Raw genomic sequence first — 19,596 nt, 5'->3', positions numbered from 1 at the left:
TCTCCTTTCATTGTGCTTTGCTTTCAAATAATATATATGTATATATATCACTTATTTTCATTCTCATTGGTATCTTCATTCTCAGGTACACCAAATACAACTGCCCTTACTTCCTGATAAACTGGACGATTCAGCAAATGCCACCAAACAAAAATGACGGTTGATGCAAGTAAAAGCAAAAAGCAACCAAGTGTGTAATACCAAAGGGCATTCGCACCAAATACATTCCACGATGGAATAATTAATAAAATAAATGTGTTGAGCGGTTGTGTCAACTGACTGGCCACCGCTACCACAACTGGGGAATATTCATTCATGTACGCAAAGACAGTGTGGCGAATCCAGAATCCCAGAATATAAACAGACATATAAACAGCATTATTGGGGCATTCAGCCACACACTTAATACTGGCTATAAGCATATCCCAGGACTCTTGCAAAGAAGCACACTTTCCAAAAAATGGAGCAGCATCGAGTGGAAAATACATTAATGTAAATACGAGCTGTACTGTTGTTTCGCATGTCAACATGACTATTTTAGTCGTAAATGGTGAACAGCTTCCTCGAAATTCGTTCAAAAAACGACCTTGAAGAACATTGTAAAGCGGATACAATATTACACCCAAAAGAAATATTGCAATCCAAGGAGGACTAAAATACTCATTTTTACGGTGGCTTTGAGTTTGCGGTATCATTGCAAGAGCCACCCCACCAGCTGTGCAGGCAACAACCAATAATAATATAGGGGAAAATGAGGACTGACTTTCCGGATAAAAAATAAATGCAAACAAGTATGTCCAAATAGGTCCAGTTGATATAAGTGCGGATTGAAGTATGACTGGGACATGCACCGCAGCGTACATGCAACAAAGCCCCGTTAATGAATCAAATAAACCAATTAGGGCAAGAAAAAAAACACCTCTGCGATTCCACCAAAAAAAAACATTTTCGGAGCGTCCAATCTTCCAATTAATGATGCGAATAGCAGCTGAGGAAGCACAAAACAGAAAGGACCATCCCACAGATGGAATAAAGATGCTAGTGTAACTCCGTTTAAGTCCCTTTTTAAAGGACCAAAGCCAGAAATTCATGCCAATAAACATCATTACCGATGAAGCATACAATAGGAATAGAAGAACTGCTGCAGTTAGCACTTCCTGTTTGGTCATACGCATAGCTCCAAGTACGTTTTTAAACCTCGCAAGCATAATACGCATCATTCTCGTTTTTTCGTTCCAGGTACTCTTCTCATGATCCTTGATATAAAATTGCTATAAAAAGAAAAGAAAATAAAAGAACATATATCCAAAAGCATGAGACATGTCTTTCCCCCGTATCCTTCTATCCCTAGAATACGTGAAAAAAAAAGAAACTAAAAAGTATACGCACAGAAAGGCATCTCCAAATTCCGCTTCAAAACAAAACAAAACAATGACAACTTTTACCAGGCAGGACAATATATTGCACTTAGTAATAAGGCGTTAAAAAAAAAGACACAGTAAAGAAAAAATGTAAAACAGTACACTAAGAAAGAAGAAGTACATCAAGTAATCCCAAATATATTCACCTCACTTGGAAGCAAACAATATATTGGGTGTGCTATACCTAAAAATTCTAGATAAAAACTCACCATAATTCACTTTTCCTTTGCGTAAGCACCCATAGTAGCGAAGCTGTAAGAAAAGTTCCTTCCCTTCAAAGGAAGAAAGCGGTTCCCCTTCCTCCAACATAATTTGTATAAAGCGATTCACCTCAATGTACCCCGTGCGTTCAGGGTCAAATACCGCAAAAACCTCTTTTAACTGTTCGATTTCATAATCCCCTTTACGTGGCAGTCTTGTGGACATGGTCGCAAAAATTAAAAAAAACTGCGCAAAGGTTATCTCTTGCACACTATCAAGGTTCATTTCTACGATAACAGGAACATATACATCTTCAACGAATCCTGGTGCTATTTGAAGAAAAAAGTCCCTAACCCTAGACATTTCAAGGAGTCCCTCACCGGCGCCATCAAAGTGACGAAAGAGTTCGTGAAGTTCAGCAACCTGATCATGTGTAATAGATTTTGTCAATCGCCTCGGCTTCATAGCCTTTGTTGTTTCTGTTTATTTTTTGTTCGTTCTTAAACCTAATAAATGCCAAGGCTTTCCTTGTCACACCTAATCTACCTGGGAAAGCCAAAGGAAGAAATAATCCGTATATTTTAATAAGGATAATCAAACAAAAAAAAAGAGGCAGGAACACAAAAAAAAACGTATTACTTTTATCAAGAGGCAATCCAACACACGACATCGGAACAAACATCTCAAAAAGGGAAATAAAAAATAAAATAAAAACAAATAAAACATACCTACTGAAAAGGAACCGAGCTGTGCACCTCACCAGGTGTAGACTCAATTGCACCTTCTATCGACATTGTTTCGCCTCCGTGTAATTGCAAAGGCCGCGGAGGTGGCTGGAGGGGCGCGTATCCAGAAGCCACTGAATGTCGTACTGGGGATTGTATAGTAGTCAAAGCCCCAACGTCCATCAAGAAATCATCGAGCCGTTGTGCCGGGTTTGTATTTTGCTTTTTAATGGCCTTTTGAACCCCACTCGCCAGTTTCATAAGCGTCCGGGAATCACCATTGCAAAGAATACCAACCAGTGAGTTGACGGCGGCCTCATAGCCGAAAACGATACCCTGGCCATATTCAGGGTAATGAATCCGTACCCATTCAAAAAAATCCGTAAACGGATACGCGTGACGAACGCCTTGGTACGCTTTCTGAATTTGTTCACGGGTCCCGGCGTCGAATTGTATAGAAAATAGCAAGGAATTGGCTTGCGTTTCCGGACTTGCAGCCCACAAGGGCACGCTTGCAGCATCCAAGGAGACACCTGAGAGGCGATGGAATAACATTTTAAATGACACATACAACAATGCTAACCCCGTAAAAAGCATCAGCCAGTCCACACCCTGCCCACTGTTTGAAGCATTCTGCCAAAATGGATAGCCCTGATTCACTGCGCTATAGGCCTGGGATGCTGTGGAACGTGTCGCACCCTCTTGCTCTGCAAAATGCCCGTAGCGTATATTGGTTAATTCGCGCAAGCTCATGCCACGATATCGCGCAACGATCTTTGCCCTTAGTTCTCTTTCTTTTTCCCCCTCTGCAGGGTCTTCGAGTAATACAGAACGCCTAGCGTTCAAGAACACCCGAGACACAATGGTGCATGAAGAAACTACTTTTCGACGAAACATCACTTCTATGAGTTGAAATTTTTAAAACAAAAAAAATAATAATAAACAAACACATCTGACGACAGTGCGAACAGCACAAAACTCGTTTGCGCGCCCATAATCGCAGCGGAACCAACCCGCCCCCGCGCATGAGAAACCCCCGCGCAAGACACGGACGGCGCCAAACCCCCGCACAAAGGAAAAACGAAAACGAAAAAAGGAATAACGCCCCAAAAAGGCGGGCACCGTGCACCATCGAGCCCGCGCCGCCGCGCGGTGCTGGCAATGGGGGGCGGGGCGCAGCCGCCCGGGCGGCGGGGCGGGGGGTCTCAGCGCGCCCTCCCCCGCCGCAGCCGCTGGCTGTTTTTTTTGTTTTGTGGCCGCTCGATCCCAGTCGTTTTTCTCTGTTTCGCTATGTGTTCAATTTTTTTCCACTCCTCTTTTACTATTTTTTGCTTCTATGTAGTGTTTTTTTTTGTTTGCTTTTTGATTCGCGATGTCCGCGGTGGGCGGTCGCCCCGTAGCTCTGATTGACACATCATGCTACTCGGCAGATTGTAGTTTTTCCGCCTTGGTCCCACAACATGCCATGAAGCCCTATCGTCTATTAGTTGCAATGGAGCTTATTAGAACTTTAGGACTTGATCGTTATTGTCGAACTGTCGTACCACCCCTTATTGGAATCGAACAGCTACAATCGTATCACGCAGCAGACTATATTTCAAATCTTGGTCTTCATAGTAGCAGAAGCTGGCTATGGAATACAGAAGTATCAAAAGTGACTTTTTCAGGGGATTGTCCTCCTGTTGAAGGGATACTAGAACATTCACTTTCTATTGCAAGTGGTTCACTTATGGCGGCTATACTCTTGAACAGCGGGAAGGCGGATATTGTTATTCACTGGGGTGGCGGTATGCATCATGCAAAATGTGGGGAATGTTCTGGATTTTGCTATGTTAATGACATTGTTCTCGCTATTCTTGAACTACTGAAATGTCACCAAAGAGTTTTGTACGTGGACCTTGATATGCATCATGGAGATGGTGTTGATGAAGCATTTTGTCAAAGCAATAGAGTGTTTACGCTCTCACTTCATAAATTTGGTGAATCCTTTTTTCCTGGTACAGGTCACCCACGTGACATAGGCTTTGGAAAGGGACGTTATTGCGCCATGAATTTGGCTTTGTGGGATGGTATAGATGATTTTTTCTACACAACTATTTTTGAACGTGCGTTGACCTCCATTGTTCAGCGATATTTACCCGATGTTGTTGTTCTGCAGTGTGGCGCTGATTCTTTGGCTGGGGATCGTCTTGGACACTTTAATCTGTCATCGTGGGGTCATGGAAAATGTGTTGAGGAGGTCAAAAAGCTTGGTTTACCAATGCTAGTATTAGGAGGAGGCGGTTATACCTTACGAAATGTTGCAAAGCTGTGGGCCTACGAAACCAGTATTCTATGTGGTAAAAAACTGCTTTTGAACACGGTTATTCCTGTTATGGGAATGCCCCTAAGTGGCTGCTTGTTCGAGGACTCGACTCAGTTGTTGGTTGCACAAGATGAGGAAAATAAACCGCTTGCCGGCGTCAATGTTCAACGGGCTTTTAAAATGATCATCGAACAAATCGATAAACAATGCCCAAATATTAGTCCGCCTTGACTAATTATAGGAATGCTCTTCGTGCGAATAACGCTTGATCAGCACGAATACTATTTAAGGTTGCATGTATCTCCTTGTGTTCATATCATGAGTAACAACCGTACCTTTTTTTTTTGCATGCTGATAATTGTTATATATGCTTGCTTTTCTTGCTTCTTACTGTATCCACCTATCTATATTGTATTTCTTTCTCTCTTTGTGTGCTGGGTAAGTGGCAAACGCAAAATAAAAATAAAAAAAATAATGCAGGCTAGTAATGCAGAGTGTATCGGTCCTGAAAGTCCGGAAGCCGGAATTGCCGCCTCCTGTCAAGGTTGTCCCAATGCTTCAATATGCGCGTCTATGCCAAAAGGACCAGATCCAGATATTGAATTGATTAGGCAGCGTCTGTCAGGTGTTAAACGAAAAGTGATGGTTATCAGTGGGAAAGGGGGAGTTGGAAAAAGTACTCTCACCAAAGAGCTTGCATTTGCTCTGAGTCATATGGGTCTAAGCGTTGGTTTGTTGGATTTGGATATCTGTGGCCCTTCTCTTCCACGTCTAATGGGTGTTCGAGGAGAAGACGCACATCGAAGCGCTGCAGGTATTGAACCGGTTTTGATTGAGGAAACGGTTTCCATGATGGCCATGCATTACTTGTTAGGAGACAAAAATGAGGCTGTTCTTTTTCGAGGTCCACAGAAGAATGGTGTCATTAGGATGTTTTTAAAAGACGTGATTTGGGGTGATCTTGATATTATGCTCATTGACACCCCTCCTGGAACGTCAGATGAACATATCACAACTGCATCATTACTACAGCAATCTGGTGGTGTAACTGGCGCTATTCTCATTACAACTCCTCAGTTGGTTGCAGAAGCAGATGTAAAGCGAGAAGTGGGTTTTTGTCGTAAAGCAAAACTTCCGCTGCTTGGGATTGTAGAAAATATGAGTGGTTTTATCTGCCCTAACTGTAAAGAAGGCTCTGTTATTTTTCCGTGTATCAACTCTCAGGGAGCAGGGAAACGCTTGAGTGAACAATTTGGGATCCCTCTATGGGGTGAAGTACCTTTAGATCCTATATTAATGAAGGCGTGTGAAGAAGGGGTGGCTCTAACAGAGGTAGTTGATACTAAAAGCCCAACTCTTGAGGCACTGCAGTCTGTTGCTGCAAAGCTTGTTGCATCCCTAGAAATGGAGTAGGGTATAGGTTGCCATTTATCATTTACGATATATATATTCCTATACCTAACTCGGTGATGAAATGAAATAAAAGGGTTAGGGAAGGTGATAAAGACATAATAAACTAACTCGCGTGGAATGGACTGTTATAGCGCATGTGTTGAAATTTTTCGCACACTCTCTTGTTTTTGTATCCTTCTTTAAATTACAATCACTCTAGAAACTAATGTCAATAGTGGCCTCATTTGTTTCCGAATGTGCTCGGAGCGGGCGTTGGATTAGAGGGCTTTTGGCGCTTCATGGGAGTCTCACCTCTAAGGAAATAGATATTTCCAAAGCAAGAATTCAGTTGGCGACAACAATTCTTGACAAACACTGGTGCACCGCATTAGATTTGGTACGACCGAGTGACATTTCTTACGTGGATGAACTATGTCACTTTATTTATGAATGCTCTAGGAGTGCTTCTGTACCTTCAGATCTCTTTTTTCACACTGTTAAAGTATTTCTCCAGGCCACAAGAGAGAATAACGAGACGCAAAACCAGCTCTTTGTTTCGGCAATCAACTGGACATCATGGAATCAGGCGCTACAGTTTTTTACCATGTTGAAGTCCCCAGAGGGACGAAGCATCCAAGAACTATCTGATTGGCTTAGACTTAGTCGCATGTTTGGCAGTAATGACAAGAGACATATCATAAATACCGCTCTTGCGCAATTGCATTTCACTGATCCAAATAAGCTGAATGTGAAAACTCGAACTAATCTGAATCTGAAAAGGGAGATACCATTCTTTTTAGCACCGAGTCAGCAAGAAAAACATGGATTAGCTAATGTGTTGAATTCATTAAAATCAACTGAGTATCTCAGCATGGCATCGGTAATGAGAATTGCAACGGCAACGCTACGTGGGGAAAATGTTTCGTGGAAACTAGCCCTTTCCCTTGTTTCGAAACATCGAGTTGTGAAGGATTCGAATGAACTGTTTGCCAAACTGATCGGAGTCTGTTGTCCGCAAAACTGGTTAGTTGCTCTTGATTATTTTGAGTTGAATGGGAAAACCGCCTTGTGGCTTGCTTCATGTCAGAGTTGGAAAGCAGGTTTAATATTGGCGCAATCAAACCTGTTACCAAGTCGTGAGGCATACGATATTCTGAGTCGATCTGTCATTCCCAACACAGAGTCAAGAAAACTTATTACTGTCACTGGAGCGAGTAGACGAATTGATAGTCCCAGCAAAAAGGCAATTGCCGCATCGCTAGCGAGCGGATATCTTCTTGAGGAAATTCAGTTGAGTCCGTTTTCGAAGGCCTGCCATCGCACAGGAGATTGGGAGTCTGCTTTGTTCCTCTTTAATCGCATTGGCACAAATGAATTTCAGCGGCGCGCCATTTCCTCTCTTTTAGAATCCTGTCCAAATATTACGATGGAGCAGGTACTTGGACTGGTGAGTACACGTCACCCTGCGAGCATTTCAACAACCTCCATGATGATAAAACACTCCAATAGTTGGCTTCAGGCTCTAAATATTATGCGTCACGTAATGGCACGGGGGGGGCGATGTAATCCGCAGGTGCTGAGCGCCTTTATGGATCTCAATCCACCGTTTAGTGTTCTCTCGCAGGTACTCAAAAAACTTAAGCATGCGACAAATGAAGGTATTCGTCGTCGTCTCAAGTCACTGGAGAATGATGGCTTGTCTCGGTAATGGGTGAAAGTGTGTGTGCAGAGTAAGTCTCTAATTTTGAGACAACACATATTTTGCGTCTTGTCCTTTATAACTGTCTCTGACAGTGACTCAGGTTTAGATTAATGAAAAGAAACAAAGGAACAAAAAAAGACAACCAACTATAAATGTTTTTTGTTTTGTTTTTGTTTCTCACTGTCCTTGCGGTTTTTTTGTTTGTTTTTTGAGTTTATGCTGGTAACAAAAGTAAAGTTTGCTGTGTGACAATTCAAATCATGCTCACTGTAACCAAATTGCCGACAAGGCCATTCTTCGATCAGAAGCCGGGGACATCGGGGCTGCGCAAGAAGGTTAAGGTGTTCCAGCAGGAGAATTATCTCTCGAACTTTATTCAAAGTACTTTTAATGCCATAAGGAAGCACGGGATAACGCCTGACACCCTTGTCTTGGGTGGTGACGGACGGTACTTTCTCGCTGAAGCTATTCAAACCATCATCAAAGTGGCTGCCGCCAATGGGGTATCAAATATTTGGGTGGGAAAAGATGGTATTTTATCGACTCCTGCTGTGTCAAATATTATTCGTCACCGAAGGGTTGGCAATACTAGGGCGAAGGGAGCCTTTATCCTCACAGCAAGCCATAACCCTGGTGGCCCTGAGGAGGATTTTGGTATCAAGTACAACACAGAAAACGGAGGGCCTGCTCCAGAGAAAATTTCATCTGCTATTTACGAAGAAACCATTAGAATTGATCATGTACTTATCTGTCCCAATCTTGGCCCTGTAAATGTGTCAGAAATGGGTGAACATGTTTTTGACACATTGAAGGTTTCGGTAATCGACAGCACGGAAGATTACGTACAGTATATGAAGAAAATCTTTGATTTTCAAAGCATTCAAAAGCTGCTGCATCGACCCGATTTTAAGATCCGTTTGGACGCTTTACATGGTGTTGGGGGTCCGTATCTAAAGAAAATTTTTGTTTCCGTTTTTGGTCTTCCAGAAAGTGTCTTGTGTGGTGCTACCCCATTGCCTGACTTTGGGAAGCATCATCCGGATCCAAATCTCACCTACGCGAAGGAGCTGGTGACTGCCATGGGAATGGATTCAACTGGAACACCTCTTGCCGACGTTGTTGGTGAGGTACCAAACTTTGCGGCGGCCTTCGATGGGGATGCGGATCGCAGTATGATTCTGGGCGAGCGCTTTTTTGTGACTCCATCCGATTCACTGGCGATTTTTGCTGCAAATGCCAATGTTGTGCCGTTTTTTGCTCAGCAAGGTGGAGTTAAAGCGGTGGCGCGATCTATGCCAACGAGTGGAGCTATCGACCGTGTTGCTGAAGCGCGTCACTTCAAACTTTTTGAGGTTCCTACAGGTTGGAAATTTTTTGGAAATCTGATGGACAGCCAAGATTTATTTGGAGGCGAAAATTACAATCCCCTCGTTTGTGGGGAGGAAAGCTTTGGCGCTGGCAGCAACCATATACGTGAGAAGGATGGCGTGTGGGCGGTGCTGTTTTGGCTTTCAATCATTGCAAGCAAAAACGTGGATTCATCAAAGCCCCTTGTAGGGGTAAAAGAGATTGTTGAAGCCCACTGGAGAGAGTACGGACGGAACTATTACTGCCGGTACGACTACGAAGACGTGACGGAGGAGTCTGCCAAGGCTGTGATTGGAAGCGGCGCAGAAGCAGCGCCCTCAGGACATCCCCACATTACAAGGAAAACGATGCGTCAAAGTTGACAACTTTGAGTACCACGACCCTATCGACGGTTTGGTTTCCAAGAATCAAGGCGTTCGTGTGCTCTTTGAGGATGGTTCTCGCTTCATGCTTCGCTTAAGCGGAACTGGATCATCGGGCGCCGTCATTCGCGTATACATGGAACAGTACATGGATCCTCAGGCAGTGGCGCAGCATATCCATGACGGCACTTTGCCAACTGCTTGTTCTGCGTTGGCTGAGCTTATTGCCGTCGCCTTGAAGGTGGCGCGGATTTCGGAGCTTACAGGACGTGACACCCCCACAGTCATCACTTAAGCCGTAACATAAGTGGAAGTGGAGGAGCAATGAAATGCTATTTTTATGTTGTTGAATGAATTTTTATTTATTTATTTATTTATTTTTTGGTTTTTATTTTTCCCCAAGACTTTGTTTTAGTGTTGGCTTTATTATTGTTACCCGATGTTGGAGTGGGGGCTTAGCAGCATAAATTTGAAATGCCCTCTTGAGGTCACGGAAGCTTTCCTGGTAGGACTTGCATCTGCAGCGAGGGAAGGAGATGTCTAGCATGCGGGAATGTTGTGTGTCGATTGCACTGTTCAGAGCCATTTCCCATGCGCTTCATCAGTGCAGTATTCGTCGGTCACGCTAAAGATGATTGCAACGAGGGGAAGAGGAAATGAAAAATTAGGAGGCAAAATAAAACAATCTGGAATCAGCTTTTTCGGTAGGAATGTGCGTCTGTTGGATTATATATATATATATATATACTTATATAAATCTGCCAATTTTTGTTGCACACGGCAGCAACACAGCAATAATAATAATAATCCTTGTGCTGTGGATCCTTCTTGAACTTGTGCCCTCTTCTTTGTTTGGTGGTGCCCTCCAGCTTTATCCCGATTTGCTTCCCCCCTCCTCCTCCTCCTCACGGTGGACGTAATGTGCGTGTTCATACCATTGTCATTAATCTAATCTATATAAATATATATATATTTATATGAGGGTGAGAGTGGTGCAGCGGACCTTTGACGTCTTTACCACGGCTGTCCATGCAATGCATCGTTCACTTGGATATGGACTGCTTTTACGCCCAGGTGGAGGCAGTGCGACTTGGCATTGACTGCCGCACGGAACCCTACATTCTCTCTCAGTGGGGAAATTTAATTGCTGTTAACTACCCCGCACGAAACTACGGCATCGCGCGCTTCAACACGGTGGAAGAGGCTCGGGAAAAGTGTCCCCAGGTCAAGGTCTCTCACGTCGCTACCTACGCAGTGGGGGACACAGAGTATGGGTACCACGCGCACCCGCGCAAAGGGACACACAAAGTCGCCTTGGAGCCCTACAGGGAGGCTAGCCGCAGGATCTTTGACATCCTTCGCAGCTTTGAAGGGGTGGGGGTGGAAATAAGCAGTATCGATGAGGCCTACCTGGATGTGACTGCAGCCGCTCAGCAGGAGCTGGTGTCCGCCGGTCTGCCCCGTACACCACGTCCGCCCTCGCTAGAGGACATCTTGCACCCCGCAACGAACCTCATTACCGACCGACAGGCAGAGATAGACGCATGGCTTCACACGAGGGGGAAAAAATTTCACGACGTCTTTGACACCGCCCTGCACCCACCGGCCACCGTGGAGCATCAACTTCTTCTTGGCGCGGCGTCGCGCGTCGTGTGGAACATGCGTCAGCGAATATATCAAGAACTTCACTACGAATCCTCCGCCGGCATTGCACACAATAAAATTCTAGCCAAAACAATCTCATCACGGCACAAGCCCAACCAGCAAACATTACTTCTACCAGACCGTGTTGCCTCTGCGATGTGGGACATTCCTTGCGGCTGCATTCGTGGCTTTGGTGGAAAGTTTGGCGACGCCGTTTGCCGCGCATGTGGCGGCGCCGAGTTGTGCCGCGATGCATGGCTGATTCCGTTGCAAGCTTTACAAGCCGTACTTGGCAATGACGAGGGTGCGTACGCCTTCCAACGGCTGCGCTGCTACGACAAGGAGGCCATACGAGAACGGTCCGTTGCAAAGACGTTAATGGCGTCAAAGTCCTTCAGTCCCCCCACTTCCAGCGCAGTGGGGTTGCGAAAATGGGTGACCGTACTTGCTAGTGAGCTCTGCACACGTTACAAAGAATTCTGCGCGACTAACAACGTCACAGGCCACACGTTCAATGTGAAACTCGGAAACCGCGGCCTCAGCCAGCTCGGCGGGGTGACGGACAAGACGCTGGCCTTGCCGGAGCCGGTGACGACGGAGACGCTAATCGTCGCCACAATGAAGATTGTGACGACAACGTTTTGCAGTTGCGCTGGTGCACTCATAAACGCCGTGACGCTCACCATTGGCTCCTTTAAGCAAGTCTCAGTCGGGGAAGGAAAAAGGCGTGGACGGCAGATGATGTTAACGGCGTTTTTATCATGCAAGGGTACTGAGAAGCGTCGACGAAGTGATTGTAACGAGGCCACGGTGATAACGCTTTCTTCTGCCTCCTCCTCATCAGAGGTTTTTGTTGAAACAGAGAGCTGCGGCCAGGAGGTGGTTATCATTGATTGAGACTGTGATGTTTCACAGACGCCGTATTGCTTGCAGGCTCCCATCCTCCCAATGTCCCGCTCGGGTGTGAACGAAAGGCGCAGTTGGACGTGCACAATACTCTCTTCTTCACCACCTATCGATCTGTCCATGCGTAGTGCATACCACCTATTTTATCTTTTTTCTTTTCTCTCTCTATCCCCTACACACACACGCACATTGACTTTGAAGTGTTTTGTCCTGACGACTAGCATGAGCCTCTACAACTGGGAGACCACGTCCTGTGCCCGCCGCGGCAAGGTGAAGAAAACGGGAATTGTCGTCCTACACGCCAATGACGCTGTAGATGTTGCTTTCGATGCTTTGCAGAAGGAGTGCCCGCTCAGCCGGGACGACCATCCCTCTCCAGACGCTGACTCAAAGCAAGAGAGGAGGAAAGCGCCACTAATGACCGCCGCAACGGCGAAGGCCTTGGTGAAGAAAATGGGGTTCACCAGCCTCTTGCCGTGTCAAGCGCAGTGCTACCGCGGCATCTTCAATCGGCGCGACGTCATCCTTCACAGCCGCACAGGAAGCGGCAAAACATTGGCGTATGCGCTGCCAATCATTGAGCGACACACGATATTGGAGACGCACGCCGCTGCGGCCGCAACCGGCCCATTTCTGCTAATCTTCGTCTTCAGTAACGAGCTAGCCGTGCAGACCAAAGGCGTTCTTAAGCGGCTTTACCCCAAACTGCACATTTGCGTCGCAGGATTCGAGGATCTTACCGCTCAGAGGTGCGATATCGTGATTGGCACCGTGCCCTCCATGGATGGGGCAATCCGAGGCATGCAGCACGATGACATCCAGAAGGGTCTGAAGCGAAGGCGCCAGCACGAAGGCGAGACGGAAGATGCTGAAAACGAGGATGCAAGTGACGACGAGGAGGAAGGTCAGAGCAACGACGCTGAAGAGGCCTCAGCGGCGGGTGCAGTGGACCCCTCTGACGTCCGTGCGATTGTGATAGACGAGGTGGACCTGACGCTTGGCCCCCGCTTCTCCAATATTGGGCGGCGCATGCGAAACCTCCTCAAGTTTATTCGCAAGGCCAATGGTTCTTTGACGGATGGCCTAATGACGGATTTTCGTTCCCACCATTACGTCCTCTGTGGGGCGACCATCCCAAACTGGGTGCTGAAGGCCGGCTTTCTGGGCGTGAAGAAGTACTACTACCAACTTGTGACTGTTGGCACAGCCAAGCTTCCTGAAAATCTGGAATGTTTTACGATGCATTGTCCCTATACATCTCGCGTGGAAACGGCGGTACGTCTGCTTGCCGAGGAACGTTTTGGCCGCACAGTGGTCTTTGGCACCAGGCGACAGATTGAGCGGTTGGAGGCTGTGCTCCTGGCCAAGCAACTGGGGCTGTCCTTTCGCTCGCTAAGCCCATCAAAGGATGAGCTTGACAGGATTACCGCACTGGAAGACTTCAACGGCGGCTGCGCCGCTGTCATTCTCTGCACTGATCTCGCAGCCCGCGGCCTGGACTTTGTGGGCGTCGATGTGGTGCTGATGCTTTCTTTGCCAACGCATAACATGTCCGTGGAGACGTTTGTGCACCGTGCCGGCAGGACGGCGCGCGCCTCCCACAGTGGCAGGTGCCTTCTGCTGCAGGATGAAAGAGAGAAGGACACGCTTGAGGCCATCCGTAAAAGCGCACACGCCATCTTCAAGGTGTACCTTCCGCGCGGTGTGGCGGCGCCAAGTGCGGAGACGGCCGCGCCGACCAAAAAGAAAGCAAAGTCCCTTGCAGCAGCAGAAGCAGCCGGAACAACACCGACAACCGTCACGTTTGAACTGATAGTGAGGAATCCGTTCAGGTACACCAGGCCCACTGCCCAGGTGCCTTCGGCGCTGGATGTGTTGAAGAAAAATATTGGCGAGCTTTTTGCAAACGTCAGCAACGTCGTTGAGGACTCCGGTCGCGAGACCGTAACCTTCGCCTACCCCGCAGACGCATCGCACGAGGTAAGGCAGAAATTGTGGAAGTTTGCACTGAAGGAAATTGACCCCAGCCAAGGGTTGTGATTGCATATATATGAGCAAGTAGGGTAAAGAAAGGGGACAAAAATATGGAAGCTGCGCCCTAAGCAAGGAAGTGGAAAAAAAAAAGTGAAGAGAGGGAAAGGGAGGTTGGTAGTGGAGAGGGGATGCATTGTTTCCAATTTTCCTTTTTTTTTTTCTTCCTTTTCTTTTCGCTAATATCTGGTTTTTGTGTGTCTCTGCTGCAGAGCATACACATCGCCGGTAATGTGGTGGGCGAGACGCGTTTAAGACAATAAAAAAAAAAAAAAAGAACAATAGTCAGAGGACGCAGAGGAGAAAGTTTTATTTGAGGGAGTGGGATAGAAGGTCTTGTGTGGGGTGAATGCAGCTTGGATGGGTTTACGATACGATATTCACTTCTTCTTCTGTTGTGGTTTTGTTAGTTCTCCCACCGCCTGTCGTAACCATAGACGTAGGATTTGTGTGGAAGGAATAGTGATGAAACGGTGCATCGTGGCGAGGTGTGCGGCGCAGCTGGCCGTGGCTTTGCGAGAGGTTGTTCGACACGCCCCCGCCTCGGGCATTCCTTTGGCGGAGCTCGAGGCAGAACTCAAGGAGTGCATGCAAGCAGCACCAACAGAGGCCGAGGTGCCGGAGCCCGTCTCGTCCTGGCGGAGGGCGCTGCCGGAGGTGAACGCTACGCACTTTGTCAGCAGGGCTGCGTTGTACCCCTGCAACTGGGAGGAGACGATGCGGAGGGTTGCGGCTGCCATACCGCATGAAGGGGTCACAGAGAAGGAGCTTGTTGAGGGAATCGTAGAAGAGGAGCCACGCTTTTTGCCTGACGTTTCTCTTGGCGAACCCGTCTCCAAATGGATCCAGCGTCGCTTCCCACATATTATTTGGGTGTCTCGATCGGCGGCGAATGGGACTCCCATCTACCGCGCCGTGGGAGAACCATTATCACCCGAGGCGGAGTGCATCACCAGGGTGCTGCAGCTGCTGGGTCGCAGGAAACTTCCTGTGTATACAGATGTGAATCTCATTGTCCCGCTCCTCCCCGTCTCTATGAGCCCCGAGAAAGGGAAGTGGCTGCGCTTCTTTGAGCACGAGACGGTGCGGCGACACTTTGACGTGGACGTGGAGGCGTTTGTTCGTCTCTCACCTGACCGATCTCCTTCTACCGTATTTGTAGACGCCACAAGTGTGGAGGTGACGCAGGTTGATGCAATTTTAGCGGGGAAGGGCATCCTTGACTCCCTCTGCGTTGTTAAGTTGTTCCGCCGTCCAGACGGCCCTGCGTGGTCTGCCGAGGATGTCATTGTGCAAAGCTTCCTGGAACCGGAGCATGCCATTGGTGCGGCGATTGCCTCTATGGAGAGGAGGAATGACGTGAGGGTGTACGTCCTCTGCGGTGATGGAGCAAAGGAACGGTATAAGGCGGCACTGGACGATTTGCTGGGGCAGGGGGATACGATGGTTACCATCTGCACGCCAACCAACGACGAGGTGGTCTCCGCGAAGAAGCGGTAGAGGTGTGAAGCAAATGGGCGGGGTGAAAGAGAACAAAAAAAAACAGTTATAACGGAAGGACAAAAGGCGGAAAACAAAAAAAAACAATGCAAGAAGGCGACGAGTAAATAGTTTTGCTTTTATTTATTTGTTGTTCCCTGGAGGAGAGGTTGGGTTAATGACACGCGAGGCATTCTCTATGACTGTATCGCGCCTTACTTTTCGTTTGGCTTATGCCGCCGTCATCCAGCCGCCCCTTCCTGCACTTAACTGTCATTGCCTGGTTCTTGTAGCTCAGAGAGTTGGCGGTATTTTTCCCTTCTTGCTACGGGTGTATATGCATGTATGTGTGCAGGCAGACACGGTTAAATGTCTCTTGGGCGCGCTCACCATTCTCGTTCCCTCACCCCCCTGCACCAGCGTCAGGGGCATTACTTCACGCACGGGAAATAATGTGAGGGTTTTTCTTGACGGCAGGCAGAGGCGGCAAGGAACAAAACGGTGATGAGGCCACTTCAACGCGCCATCCCCGAATTCAGAGAAAAACTGAAAAGGTTACAACGCGCTTGGGTGTTGTGGACCACAGTGCCTTTTACTAAAATTGGGCGCCATGGGCCGTCATTGCATACGACGAGCCTTGGAACGCGCAAATTCTCACAACGACTTCTGCTCTTGTGCACCCACGGTGCGAAGTCTCCGCTCGGAGCCACGCCTGCACCATGCATAAAAGAGAAGCAAAAAACAAAACTAAAAGGAATCAAAAGCACGGAGGCCCGACATAGCGGCCGGTGAAGGCATTCCCCACTGGCTCGTTGAGGCGGGAAGGGTCACGGTGCCTGGGAAAAGTGGGGGGAACGAAGTGGTTGCCGCGCGTCCACGCAACACGGCAGTAAAACTAGACCCCACGATGAGGTGCCTGACCATCACAGGCGGAAAGACATTATTGGCAACGAGAACTGTCCAAATTTGTTTCCTTTTACTTTCTCTTTCCCTTTTATTCTTTTTTTTCATATGCAAGCTTTTCCTCCCCTGCCTGATGGACGCGTTTCAGGAGAAACTAGATGCCCTGCAGAAGCAGTCAAAGGAGCAAATCATGGCGGCCGTAGCAGCGCTGCAGCACGCGTGTGGAGAGGGCGTGCAGCCTCTGCGAATTGCCGTGGCGATTGGTAACCGGCTAACCCCCGGCCAGGTCTCGAACTCCTTTCCTGTCATTTGCCTCATTGATGCGATGACAATAAGGCAAGAAGAGGCGTGTGTTGTGGCGGTTTTAGAGGAATTCTGGCGGATTGCACCCTCTCTGTTTGTCAACTTCGCCGCGGCAGACGAGGCGCTGCAGGAGAAGGTGTCTCGTGCGGTGAAGCGTTGGGGTGGGAAGAAGGTGCTCTCCGCGTCGTGTGGGGAAAGACTGCTGCGATGCATCAACGGAAAGGAGACGACAGAAGTTGATTTCGAGGCGGCGCGCCGCGCGGCGGTTGACAACGCTAATACTGCTTCTCAGGCTTCATCGCACTCAGGCATCGCGGTGAATGAGGCGCGGAAGGAGGAGTTCTCGCGAGCAGAGGTCTCTGGCTTCTGTGCGATCTTACAGAGCTGCATAAAGATGATTGAACGACTTCCGCCGCACCGCGCCAGTATGTACCTGGAGGTGGCTCGGAAGGAAAAGTTGCTTCGCACCCCGTCAAAGTCTGCCCTGCTCTTCTTTCAAGGCCTGCACGCCGAGCTGAGCCGGGAGTCCGCGATGTACAACAGCAACCTCGTGAAGAGTGAGCACCAGGCCACCCCCGAGGCGGGCGGGAGGGTCGACCCCAAAGCCGCGCTTGGAAACCTCCTCGATAAGCTTTCCAAGGAGCAGAGCTTCACCGCGGAATCGGCGACCGTGGCGGCTGGTGGCCACCACGACCCCACGTTCAATGTCATACGTTACGCGTCGCCCATGCAGTCTGACATTTTTCAGCGCCTTTCGGTGGCGCAGCGAGCCGGATTCGGTGAGTGGCACCGGCGAACAAAGAATGAGTACCACTACCCGAAGGAGGGCAGCAGTCGAAGGGTGTTCCGCGCCCCGGCTGGCTCCCTGGCAGGAACACGAGCCTGGTTTCCTAGCGAGCAGCAGTGGATTGGCGAGAATGACATGGCGGCACTGAGGTTATGGGTGCCGAAGGAGACAGGCCACGAAAGGGAATCATCCAGCGTATACGACGTTGCGCGAAAACGCGAACGCGATGCCTGATTGTGGGTTTGCGTGGATCTGTTGCCGCGTATCTTTGCTTAGGTGCACGTGCATGATGCAACCCGGTGAAGAGGAAGGAGAAAAACTAGGAGGTAGGAATTGCATCCACCGACACGTCATCTTCTTTTGAAGGTGATGAAAAGAGAAACATTCATACGAGTAACGTTGTTGCATTTCTACATGTGTATGTGCATATATTTTGGAATATGCGCATGTATCTCTAATGGGCGTTTTTGTGATATTATGTCTCCGTATCGCGTTTTTTTTTTTGCTGCCTCTATCTCTCTTTATGTTTATATATATATAAATGGTTAGAAAGGGGTTTCGTGGACACGCGGATGCATAGCTTGACAAGAGGCCAACAGGCGGTGAATGAGCTTCACGTGTTTCTACGGGCAATGAGTGGGGCACAGAGGCAGTGGGCAAAGCGGATTGCCGCGCAGGAGGCCAAAGTGCGGCGCTTTATGATTATGGAAGACAACTGCCGTAAAAAGCTCCGGAGGAGCGTATTCCGCTCTACCAATGACCAACTAAAATATTTGGTGAATACGGATCTGCTTGGGAGCATGGAAATGAAGCTCCCACCGCGTGCCGCATTCAACGTATTCTGTATTCCCACAAGGCAGCTGAGCGGGTTTTCCGTCTTTGCCATGGCGCGTCTCCACGCTTCCACCGCCTCGCTGTCAGACGTTTCGAAGATTGGTATTATCGCCGATCTTCTCGGAGCATGGGAGGTTCTCCCGCCCTCCAAAAAGGAGCGGTACGAGACATACGCAGAAAGCATTAGGCGCGACCTCGTCGCAGGTGACGCTACCAACCATGACCCCCGAAAATCCTCAACATCACCCGGTAAAGAGGAAGATGATCATGATGATGCCGGCTGGGAATCTCGTGCATACCGCTGCTTTCTCCACGAGGGACGGCGACTGCTGGAAGTGTCGGTGGGTCCACTTAAAGAGGCGGATTGGCTGGCGCTTGCACTGAAGGAGTGGAATAGTTTAACCTTGCGACAGAAGAAGCGCTACGCTCAGAGATAGGCGTGCAGGATAAGAGGCGGTAACCGGGTTGTGTAACCTGGGGAGAAATTTGCCTGTTTGTTTTTGCTTTTGCAAGCTTGTGAAAGGGTTGCTTGAGACTTACATTGGCTGCTTAGAATCATTAATGTTTTCCCACACCAATCATTCTGTATGGCTTTGCACAAAATATAGGATTCTAATGCCATGTAAACGTCACACGCAAGCCTATTGGTCTTTGACGGCGTTGATCACGGGGCGTTTCCATCACGCCCTTCTGCGGTACAGTCGACCAGCCGTAGGGACGCTCACAGCTGAATGGTCCAACGGCTTTTTTACCCCACTTTTGCTTGGTGCATTCCCTGCAATTGAGTTGCCATTGTTGGTAGCCCTTGAGCCGTGGGCGAAGCAACAAAAGAAAAGAAGAAAAAGGATTTTGCCTCTCTGTGGCATTCTCTAGCGTCTTTTGTCATGCCAACGGGCCGGGAGTCCGCCTGGGCACTTGGCGGTGCACCGTCGGTCTTTTTGTAGTGAATAGCCGGCCCTCGGGGAGGGCGCACCGGGGTGACCCCACTCGCAATAATGCGTCTGGGCCCCCATTGGCGGACGAAGGCTTCCGCGAGCAACGGCGTGCCCGCGTTCAGGCCCAGGCGGTGCGGCATCGGCTGGGAGGGGTGCCAGCCGTTGCCTTGCCAGGGAGCTGCTCGGGCAGAACGTTTGAGCGGCACGTAGGCGCACTTGCGTGATGCATGTGGGGCGGGCGGTTTTATGCCCGCAGTGCGGCCTCGCGACGAGCGGTGGAAAAACACATCGCGGGCAC

At 48.6% G+C, this 19,596-nt stretch overlaps 13 protein-coding genes across 13 annotated transcripts, besides 5 other annotated features; 9 read left to right on the top strand and 4 right to left on the bottom strand.

The window, feature by feature from the left end:
• Positions 1-47: 47 nt before the first annotated feature.
• Positions 48-1,220, bottom strand: TraAM80_04965 (uncharacterized protein; the record flags this gene model as incomplete). Its single annotated transcript, XM_029381864.1, has 1 exon — positions 48-1,220. One exon carries the CDS (start codon positions 1,218-1,220, stop codon positions 48-50), a length of 1,173 nt encoding a protein of 390 aa, XP_029238326.1.
• Positions 1,221-1,568: 348 nt separating this feature from the next.
• Positions 1,569-2,087, bottom strand: TraAM80_04964 (ATP-binding protein cassette, sub-family E, member 1; the record flags this gene model as incomplete). The annotated part of the gene is made up of 1 exon (XM_029381863.1): positions 1,569-2,087. One exon carries the CDS (start codon positions 2,085-2,087, stop codon positions 1,569-1,571), a length of 519 nt encoding a protein of 172 aa, XP_029238325.1.
• Positions 2,088-2,350: 263 nt separating this feature from the next.
• TraAM80_04963 (uncharacterized protein) lies at positions 2,351-3,244 on the bottom strand (the record flags this gene model as incomplete). Its single annotated transcript, XM_029381862.1, has 1 exon — positions 2,351-3,244. The coding sequence occupies one exon, from the start codon at positions 3,242-3,244 to the stop codon at positions 2,351-2,353; it is 894 nt and encodes a 297-aa protein (XP_029238324.1).
• A 475-nt stretch (positions 3,245-3,719) lies between these two features.
• Positions 3,720-4,883, top strand: TraAM80_04962 (histone deacetylase-like protein HDO1; the record flags this gene model as incomplete). Its single annotated transcript, XM_029381861.1, has 1 exon — positions 3,720-4,883. One exon carries the CDS (start codon positions 3,720-3,722, stop codon positions 4,881-4,883), a length of 1,164 nt encoding a protein of 387 aa, XP_029238323.1.
• Positions 4,884-5,126: 243 nt separating this feature from the next.
• Positions 5,127-6,065, top strand: TraAM80_04961 (nucleotide-binding protein; the record flags this gene model as incomplete). The annotated part of the gene is made up of 1 exon (XM_029381860.1): positions 5,127-6,065. The coding sequence occupies one exon, from the start codon at positions 5,127-5,129 to the stop codon at positions 6,063-6,065; it is 939 nt and encodes a 312-aa protein (XP_029238322.1).
• A 205-nt stretch (positions 6,066-6,270) lies between these two features.
• Positions 6,271-7,752, top strand: TraAM80_04960 (uncharacterized protein; the record flags this gene model as incomplete). Its single annotated transcript, XM_029381859.1, has 1 exon — positions 6,271-7,752. One exon carries the CDS (start codon positions 6,271-6,273, stop codon positions 7,750-7,752), a length of 1,482 nt encoding a protein of 493 aa, XP_029238321.1.
• Positions 7,753-8,006: 254 nt separating this feature from the next.
• TraAM80_04959 (phosphoglucomutase) lies at positions 8,007-9,476 on the top strand (the record flags this gene model as incomplete). The annotated part of the gene is made up of 1 exon (XM_029381858.1): positions 8,007-9,476. One exon carries the CDS (start codon positions 8,007-8,009, stop codon positions 9,474-9,476), a length of 1,470 nt encoding a protein of 489 aa, XP_029238320.1.
• A 337-nt stretch (positions 9,477-9,813) lies between these two features.
• Positions 9,814-9,872: a sequence feature (A-rich).
• Positions 9,873-10,203: 331 nt separating this feature from the next.
• Positions 10,204-10,234: a microsatellite.
• Positions 10,235-10,364: 130 nt separating this feature from the next.
• Positions 10,365-10,383: a microsatellite.
• A 44-nt stretch (positions 10,384-10,427) lies between these two features.
• Positions 10,428-10,455: a microsatellite.
• Positions 10,456-10,505: 50 nt separating this feature from the next.
• On the top strand, positions 10,506-12,017 carry TraAM80_04958 (putative DNA polymerase eta; the record flags this gene model as incomplete). The annotated part of the gene is made up of 1 exon (XM_029381857.1): positions 10,506-12,017. One exon carries the CDS (start codon positions 10,506-10,508, stop codon positions 12,015-12,017), a length of 1,512 nt encoding a protein of 503 aa, XP_029238319.1.
• A 231-nt stretch (positions 12,018-12,248) lies between these two features.
• TraAM80_04957 (putative RNA helicase) lies at positions 12,249-14,066 on the top strand (the record flags this gene model as incomplete). Its single annotated transcript, XM_029381856.1, has 1 exon — positions 12,249-14,066. The coding sequence occupies one exon, from the start codon at positions 12,249-12,251 to the stop codon at positions 14,064-14,066; it is 1,818 nt and encodes a 605-aa protein (XP_029238318.1).
• A 249-nt stretch (positions 14,067-14,315) lies between these two features.
• Positions 14,316-14,339: a microsatellite.
• A 183-nt stretch (positions 14,340-14,522) lies between these two features.
• On the top strand, positions 14,523-15,557 carry TraAM80_04956 (uncharacterized protein; the record flags this gene model as incomplete). The annotated part of the gene is made up of 1 exon (XM_029381855.1): positions 14,523-15,557. The coding sequence occupies one exon, from the start codon at positions 14,523-14,525 to the stop codon at positions 15,555-15,557; it is 1,035 nt and encodes a 344-aa protein (XP_029238317.1).
• Positions 15,558-16,572: 1,015 nt separating this feature from the next.
• On the top strand, positions 16,573-17,763 carry TraAM80_04955 (uncharacterized protein; the record flags this gene model as incomplete). The annotated part of the gene is made up of 1 exon (XM_029381854.1): positions 16,573-17,763. The coding sequence occupies one exon, from the start codon at positions 16,573-16,575 to the stop codon at positions 17,761-17,763; it is 1,191 nt and encodes a 396-aa protein (XP_029238316.1).
• A 338-nt stretch (positions 17,764-18,101) lies between these two features.
• Positions 18,102-18,800, top strand: TraAM80_04954 (uncharacterized protein; the record flags this gene model as incomplete). The annotated part of the gene is made up of 1 exon (XM_029381853.1): positions 18,102-18,800. One exon carries the CDS (start codon positions 18,102-18,104, stop codon positions 18,798-18,800), a length of 699 nt encoding a protein of 232 aa, XP_029238315.1.
• Positions 18,801-19,111: 311 nt separating this feature from the next.
• TraAM80_04953 (uncharacterized protein) lies at positions 19,112-19,594 on the bottom strand (the record flags this gene model as incomplete). Its single annotated transcript, XM_029381852.1, has 1 exon — positions 19,112-19,594. A coding segment is annotated over one exon (483 nt), but the record flags the coding sequence as incomplete, so codon positions are not given.
• Positions 19,595-19,596: the final 2 nt, after the last annotated feature.

Source organism: Trypanosoma rangeli (assembly GCF_003719475.1).
Source record: "Trypanosoma rangeli strain AM80 chromosome Unknown Tra_15.4_contig_00153, whole genome shotgun sequence".
Classification (NCBI taxonomy): domain Eukaryota; phylum Euglenozoa; class Kinetoplastea; order Trypanosomatida; family Trypanosomatidae; genus Trypanosoma; species Trypanosoma rangeli.
This window is presented reverse-complemented; position numbering and strand designations above follow the sequence as displayed.